This window comes from Bactrocera latifrons, unplaced genomic scaffold (assembly GCF_001853355.1).
Source record: "Bactrocera latifrons isolate USDA-ARS-PBARC rearing strain unplaced genomic scaffold, ASM185335v1 scaffold_2, whole genome shotgun sequence".
In the NCBI taxonomy this organism is placed as follows: Eukaryota; Metazoa; Arthropoda; class Insecta; order Diptera; family Tephritidae; genus Bactrocera; species Bactrocera latifrons.
The window spans coordinates 182,907-191,863 of record NW_017535518.1 but is presented as its reverse complement, the minus strand read 5'-3'; the positions used below and the strand labels follow the sequence as shown (position 1 = coordinate 191,863).

Below are 8,957 nucleotides of genomic sequence, written 5' to 3'. Positions count from 1 at the left end.
AGTAAATTAATTATAAATATTATAACTTATAATTCCGTGACGAAGTTTTGCTCCCACAACATTTCCTTTGGGGTTTATAATAATAGGAAATATATCGTAAAAATGTTTTAAAATAAATTTCCCAAAAATGCATGGTTTAAGAAGTATCACTTCGAATTAGCTTTCGAAAAAAATAAAAGAAGATATATCCTAACAAATTAAAAAAAAATACAAAAATTTAAGGTATTAGCGGTATCTTGAAGCAAATCCTTTTTAAAAAGACAAAAAATTAACAAAATTTCGGACTATTTTTTTTCATATTTTGATTCATTATACCTTAAAAAATAAGAGACTAAAGTTTTAAACCAATAATGGGTCTTGCGTTTTTGAGTTACAGCCTTTTGAATCGCACCCGCTTTGTTCAATCAGCTGCATGAGTTTATTTTTAAATACATACGAGAGAAATGATCCAATTCATTTAACTTATTTTATGTGTTCTCTATATAGTTCTCCAACCAGTTTTTTTGATCTGATAAAAAAATCAAAGTTTGACGGGTCAAAAATAACCAAATTGTGTTTCTTTTTTTGTGAAAATACTTTTTTTCAAACGTTCCCAGTTTGTTAATTAATTAACAATTAATCAAAAAAAAATTTTAATTTTAGCTGTAAGTCATTCAGAACATATCTAGTATCATATTATAGTTTAGTAGAGCTTTTTTTTAGGTTTCATCCACGTAGAATGCCGAAATCACTGTAGCAATGGAGGACCTTTTGCTTTATTGATGCAAATGTAATTGAAAAATATTAAATAATAATAATTTTAATGTTTTTTCTTAAGATATGTTGAAGAATATCCTTACAATTTTACAGAAATATTTTTTTCTTCTTTTAAAATCTCAAAAATCACATTTTCGCGCAAAAACCAGTTGATAAAGTTAAACATTTTTAGCATAAAAATTAAATTTAAGATTTACTTTTGCAGTTTTTCAGAAAACCAGCCATTCAAGAAGAAGAAGAAATTGATAAAATTCAGAATTTTCATTATAAAAATTTTAAAAATTATTTCTTACAGTTTTTCATAACCCACAGCAACACATAATATCAAATTAAATACTGCCTCACGCAACGCCAACGTGACAACGTAAAGTATTTAAGTGCTTTCGAATAATTCACTTGCGATTACAGCTCAATAAATCACGCGACGCAGAGTTGTAATGCTTGAAAGAAGCAAAAAGGACATTTCGCACACGAAGCGATAAATCAGGCAAGAGCAAAGATAAGCGCTAGGAAAATATGAATGTGTGCACATATGTAACACACGCATGTTATTTAAGGGCTAAGGCAAAGTTGGAAAATATTACATAATGAAGACGATGGTGGAAAAGAGTAGAAGGCAGGAGTATAGCTTGAGTCTAAGTGACGCTGATATATTTTCAGCACACAAAAACAGGAATTCAGACAACACAAGTGGGGTATATACTAATTTTTAAGTTTTTTAATTTTTTTTTAAAGATTTTTGTTTTATTTTTTGTAACTTCCAACAGGGTCTTCTAGCTCCTTTTTAGTGCCCAACTATTGTTGGAAGCAGCGCCCTAGCTGAAATTCGCCTTGTGGCCATAAAATCATTGACCCAGTACAATGCAACTAAGCACAATGCAACTCAAATCTGTGTGCATGCCCACAAACACACACACACACCTTAGAACATTTTGCGCCGGTTCGTATGCTATGAAATTCGCAGACTGTGCATGACGGCGACAGCAGTGCAAGTGCAAGTGCACCCGAGTAACCGAGTGTCATGGCATAAAATGTTAGCGTGTAGAGAAAAACAAAAGCAACAACAACAACAATAGTATTTGTGCTACACAATGAATATGAATTTTAGATGTACACGCTTGTAGATTGCCTTGCGTCAAGCATAACGGAAGCATATCCTTGCTCCAATTTATTTATCTGTGCATATTCACACACACACATATTTAAGTAGTCTGAGCAATTTTTTCAYATATTAAGTATGAAAAAAAAAGTTRCCATAGTTCAACAAATTTATTTATATTTTATTATTGTCGACATTTTATGAGCATTCACGCTCATGCTTCGCAGCCGGAAGCTGCTAGCTGCAAAAAAGCTACAGCAAAAAGTAAAAATAAAAACTAAAAACAATAAAAAAAAGTAACTTCTGCTGCAACGAAGCTAAAATAACCTTCACAAATGAAAATGTTTTCATACAATAACTTGATTTGGAGCGGCACAGCTTGTATGACAGCTATAAGCTATAGTGGTCCGATCAGAACGGATCTGTGTGGAAATTGTACCGTTGTTTTAGGCAATAATTMATGCYAAATTTCGTGAAAGTATCTAGTATCTATCTAATAAAAGAGTTTTCCATACAAGAAGTTGGTTCTGATAGTTCAGTTTGTATGACAGCTATAAGCTATAGTGGTTCGATCTGAACAATTTCTTAAGATATTGTATCATTGACTTAGATAATAATTCATGCGAAATTTCGTGAAGCTATCATGTCAAATAAGACAGTTCTTCATACAAAAACTTGATTTTAAACGGTCAATTTATATGGCAGCTATATGCTATAGTATACCGTTATAGACGATTTTAACAAATGAGCAGCTTCTTGGGTAGAAAAGAACTTGTGCAAAATTTCTGATCGATATCTCAAAAACTGAGTGACTGAGTATGCATATACGGAAGTAGCTGACGTTTTGTTCTGCAAATGACAAACTTCGTGACAAACTAAATATATGCTGTTCAGGGTATAAAAAGTGAAAATAAAAACCACAAAAAATATATATTGAACATGTCACTAACACGCGCGCCTGCATTTGGTTTTTAAGGTTAGTTGCAAGTTAGTTTCAACGTTGCACATGTCAACCGCGCAAYACATGTGACAGCCGCAGGAGAAAGAAAAATATAACAGAATATAACAAGATAGACAGCAAAAAAAATCGAATGACAATATTAAGTGTCTAACTGCCAAGGTAATGCAATTAAAGGATATACTGCAACAACAGCAATACAAATAAATGTACAAGCCAGTTGTCATGGCTGCCGCTGACACTGTCATCGATGGTGGAGTGTTAGCTGTGGCATAGGTGTTGACAGCTCTACACGTACAAGTGCTTATGTACTCGAACTGAAAGTAATTTCAATGTAATTACACTGTTGCATGCTACAACAGCAGCAAACACTATGTAACACATATGTACGTATATTTTATATAAACTTGTATACCGTATATAAGCTTCATAGTCGGCTGTCTGTTAGTGGTGATTAATTATTATTGAGTTTTGTTATATGTCGCGCATACAAGTATTTCAAAAGTATGCTATGTGTGTGATACACAAATTTTATATAAAAAGACGATATGTGTATTGGTAAAGCAATTTAGCAACCTTCTTACACAGGTTGAGCTCGAGGGAGTAAGAATTTAAGTAAACAAGAATATATAATAACAGAAAATTATTCTAAAATGTATGCTCTAGATCGAGAAACAACAGTTGGAAGAGCTTAGATATTTACTTTAATTGACAACATTTTAATAAACTTTATTGAACACTGTTGGTACTGAAGTTTTTCCTCAGCKTAAAATTCGTTTTTCCATGAGCTGAATAGTTGACTACGTGATTTGTTTGAAAGTTGATCATGAGYTACAGCTTTGCAAATAAATTGTATAAATTATAAATTTGAATACCGTTTGATTACACCAAAAACTCATTGGTGGAGAATTGCATGCTAATTTTCAGACCGAATGAAATGATCAGAAAATCAAGCAAAAATGTATAATATTATTTCAAAAGCTTAAGCATCGGTAGATTACAAGCAGAACAATCAATACGACCGTGTCCTTTTTGCTCTAGCTCTGTTAAATATGTGACAGAGCGCAAACAATCGATTACCCGTGAGCTCAATATTGGAATTTGCATTTTCTTTGAAAATTTACCATAAGCCTGAGTTTTCCAACTATTTCATATAAATTATAAATTTRAAAACCGTTTAGTTACACCAAAAACTCTTTGGTGGAGAATTACAAGCTCGTTTTGAGAACGAACGAAATCATAAAAAAACAAGCAAAAACTTCACATTTTTAATTTAATTAAATTGCTGAATTTTAGTTGAAAAATCTTATCTTTCTCAATATTTATGCGATAAATTCTTTATTTCAATTTCTTTAATTATCGATCGTGGAATGAGTATCGCAATCACACATATTCTTAAATGTATATACACATAAAAAAAATTTATATATAAAAACCACATATTATTTAACATATATTTTAAATTAACAACTTATTGTAATTAAAAAAAATTATGCAATTAAGTAATATTATATCGTAGGTAATAAGTATTGATGAACTTAAGCCAAAACCAGTTAAAGCGCAACACAAAGCAAAACGGCCGAACGAAAACGCAACGAAATGCACTTAACCTTAAAATTGAAATTACAAAAACAAGAAAGTAAAAATAAAAATATAAACTTATTTATGGGTTATACCAGATGAGTAATTAAATACTTAAATAACCATAAATAACAAATTAACCCATAAAAATGAAAATATGGCGTGAATGCAAAGCGTTAAGTTGAAGCGCAAATAAATGCAAATAAATATTATTCAAATAAGTACAAATTAGGTACTGATTACGGATTAAAAATTCCCGTTTAGAAACAGTGAKGGGATGTAAATTGATGCGCCGCAACCAGAATGGGAATATTTTGCTTGTATTAATGTGCTATGTACGAGTAAATGATGGAACCGGTTTCGCAACAATAACTGCATGATGGTGGGGGTATCTTGAAGGGCTTAACTAACTTATTTTAAGCTGTTTGKTGGGCGCTAATGAAGCGCAGTGTCGTCGGTGGCAGTTTCAAATTCAAATTTAACGAAAATAAGGCGATGCTGGTATTTCTTGGTTTGATTAAAAATAGTTCAATAAGTGCAATTGATAGCATTTTATTGAACGATAACTATTTATATGAGCTTAAAATAAAATGGAATTATCGATAACTGTTAACTATCTTGACAAATTATCGTTATTTTTAAATTGATGAAATTGTTGTCGATAATTTAATTTTTGTATCGACCTATTTTTTTAACATATTCTTGGTTATTGCGTAAAGTTACTTTGTCCATTATACATGTATATTTATTTATCGACAACTTTCAAACTGATTCAATAAGTTATCGAAATTTTTTGTATATATTTTGAGGATATACTAATTGCTTTTGTTGTTGTCAGGTTCTCCACCCATTAAACAAATAATCGATAACTTTTAACTAACTTAGTAATTTATCGATATTTKAATCGGCCAAATACTAGAATAGCTGATTACATTTGGTTAGCTAATCTGTTCATTAAACATAGAAAGTTAATAATCGATAATTTTTAAACCGATTTTGTTATCGATTTTTTTTGGCTTTAAGAATAAAATAATTGCTGATTTATTGAAGTCAGTTACTACGCCTATTAGATGTTTTTCAAGCATATTTTTTAATTATTCGATTCTCCTTAACAAAAGAGTCGATAATTCACCAATGTATTCTTTCGATAAATTATTGATTAATTTCAATATTGTTCTGATGCRTTCTTTCGATAAATTATTGATTAATTTCAATATTGTTCTGATTAAAACACTAAAGWMWAAAAAAAAATTATTTTCGAAAATTACAGATTACTTATTGATACAACCGCGTTAGCGKTGTCGACAACATTGAGAAGAATATTGGTTACTGATTTTTTCAGCAAAGTAACGATTTGATAAATGCTCGCTACGTGTAATCGACAGTTACAACAAASGAATTTTTGATTATTTTGATACATTTAAATAGAGAAATCGATTTTAGCTGTACATTTAACAAGTAATCTTTTATTTCGATAATTAATCGATATTTTTCCGATATACAGAACGATTAAACTTTCTGAGTTTTTAGAAAATTATCGATATAATTAGTTAAAAAATATTTTCCAAATGATCGATTTTTAATCCACTTTACTGATAATCGACAACTCAAAAATCGATTTTTTATCGACTCGATATTTATCACCGTCCGCTTATCGGGTATATTTTTCGATGATTAATCGATATTTYTCCGATATCCAGAACGATTGAACATTCTGAAAATTTTAAGAAAATTATCGATAAATCAAATTAAAAAATATTTTCAAAACTAGAGATTTTTTATCGAATTTTCAAATAATCGACTTCCGTAAAATCGATTTTTTATCGACTTTACTGTCTATCAACGTCTTTAAATCACTTTTAAGTATATTTTATTATACATTGTTGTAGGCAAATACTGAAGTGATTCTAATACTAATAATTATTGGAAAGATGGAACTGCCCTGACATATTAAGGGCAGTTATTTTTTTTATAGCAATTATTAATTTTAAARAAGCTTTAATTCTTCCCTACCAGCACGCCTTATTTTTATTAAATATGTATTTTACAAACCAAATTAGAAGAACTAAGTTTGCGAATTTTTTCTTTTTTTTTTTTTTAATTTGACAAAAAAAAACTTGAGGTTACGGAACTCAACATGAATCAAGATTTATCGAATACTTAACATTTTTTAAAACTTTTAATAGAAATTGTGACAAAATTCGGAGATGAAAATCTCCASATTTTTCATACTTTCTCGACGAATTTTCAAATATAGTTCCAAAATCCGGGAGAACACCCACAAKGCATACTTGCAGAAGATGCGGCGAATGGAACGTGAAATTTAGTTGCATATGTTACTTAATATCGAAAGTAATAGGTACTTGTTAAGAACTAAGGCACGATACGAACTACTACTTAAGAAGATCCGTGACGCAGTGATATAATGAAAATGGAGAATTGCTTGTTTGAAATTGGATTGATTGATTGGTTAACTGTGTGCACTCTACAAACCTCATTAACTCGTAGGCGGCGTTCGTCGAATGCGGACGYGCCAGAAGCGGCCCCTGCTGCAGTTCCTGCTGCTCCAACGTAGTGTACTGTGTATAGCCGTGCGCCTGACGCAACGGCGTCGAACTCTTCAGCAACGTGCGACGATAGGCGCGCTCGAACGGCGTACGCGACATAAACGACAACGCAGTGCTCGGATCATTCGACAACAACTTGCTCACACGATCCTGTGTATAGAGCTCGGTTAGGGAGCCGTGTGTGTGGTGTTGTGGTTGCTGCTGCTGATTATGGCTATTCGTGGACGGTGAGTCCACGACATCRTAGTTAAGTATGCGYGCAACGAACGATGGCGGTGAGGGTTTCTCCGCCGACTGTGTGACCAGCGGGAAATTCGGCTTGCGACCCGAAGTCGGCGTGAGAAACGGATCCGGTTCGATGCGTTCCGTCACCAAATCCGGTATGGTGCCCATCGAACGCATCTTCTGTATGGGATAGTGTGAGCCACGCTGCAGAAACAAGGGCGGTTGCTGGTTGTTTGGCTGCTGTGGCAGTGGGCTRTCATCGTTGCCAATAAACTTGGCATTACCCACTTTGTTCTTCACAAACAACTTGCCCGAATTCGTGGATGAGGTGGAATTTTTGCGCTGCTGCAAATTGAAGCGATGCTTCTCYTCCARCGCGCGTTCRCGTATGCGCAACAATTCCTCGCGGATCTGCTCTTCGCTATAATCATCGAAACGCAAATTGCTAAGCGAACGCATTTTGTGTATATGACCGCCATTTTCGGCCAGCAACTTCAGGCGACGCGGCGAATTGCGATCCAACTCCTGTGAKGCGCGATGAAACTCCATTTCGATGATGGAGAGATTCTCCATCGATTTGATTTTGGCCACGCGCGGCGTATGGAAATTCTCATCCAAACCCGAGTCGTCTGCGGTCTCCTCCGAGCCCGATTCACCGCTGCCGCTGCCACTGCCACTAACACCGCTGGCGCTGCCGCTTTCGTAAATCTGTGAGGCGCGCGATCCGCTGCGGCTGTTGCTCGCCACGCTGCGATACGTGGGCGAGGGTGTGCTAAGCACAAACTTTTCACCGTAAATCGATAGAGAGCTATTGGTTGAGGGTGGCATTTCGTTGAGTGGCGTGCGGAACTCCTCATCGCGCATGGTTGAGTTCGGCGTTTGAAAGAGCAACTCTTCGCATTCATACTCGCAGATAGTTTCCGTTGGCTGTTGTTGATGATTCAACGCTGGTATATTTAGCTTCATGGCGTTGGCGGTTTTCTGATTGAGTCTATTAAGTAGAGAAACGGATTTGCTGAATCTGCGGTACGTGTTTGTATGTGGATTTTGGTTTTTGGTGGTGGTGGTGGGTGGTAGAGAGTTAGAGAGAGAGAGAGACAGAGAAAATATGGTGCGGCGTAGTTCGTTGGATTCACAAATTTTTGTTGGTCGTTGGTGCAATGGCGGTAATATTTTCGCAAATTTACATTACATTACATAACGGTATAATACAGTACATTACAGTTATATAGGATTACATTGCGTACGTTCGTTGCAGTTGCGGTGTTTGTGTACCAACAACACATGTTTTATACCAAACAATATTATTGTTATTGTTGTTGTTTGTGTGTTGGTGGATGGTGCCCATGATACCAACAATTGTTTCGTTTTACAATTTTTTCAAATTTTAATTTACAAAAATTACGAAAATCAACATAAAATAGAATACAAAGAAACGAAAAAATATTGATTAGAGGAAAAATATTGAATTGCAAGAAATAATAAACTAAAATTACTAAGCTAAGTGCAGCTGTTAAAAGTTATGTGCCTAAAATTATGTAAAATAATGATAAATAGCTACAAATACAAATAATTATGCTAAAAGTATGCCATAAAATCTAAATAATTATAAATTTCGTAATTCACTCTTTTTTCATATAAATTGTATATAAAAAATTTGCTAAAAAGATTTACAAAAAATCTTAAAATTTTTTGATAAATTATTTAAAATAACAGTTCAAAAAATCCTAAAAATTTCGATAAATAAAATACGAAAAAAAACATAAATAAT

The 8,957-nt window shown here is 33.5% G+C and overlaps 1 protein-coding gene across 9 annotated transcripts in view; it reads right to left on the bottom strand.

Annotated features, from left to right (window-relative positions):
• Positions 1 to 8,957, bottom strand: part of LOC108967875 (protein FAM102B) — a 191,359-nt gene that overhangs the window by 8,399 nt on the left and 174,003 nt on the right. For 7 of the 9 annotated variants that reach the window (XM_018931522.1, XM_018931525.1, XM_018931518.1 and 4 more), the window contains one exon: positions 6,888 to 8,207. The exons of 1 other annotated variant lie outside the window; for it this stretch is intronic. In XM_018931522.1, the coding sequence (XP_018787067.1) occupies positions 6,888 to 8,207 (1,320 nt within the window). The remainder of the gene's footprint in view (positions 1 to 6,887; positions 8,208 to 8,957) is intronic. One more of the 9 variants, XM_018931526.1, reaches the window with a different exon arrangement.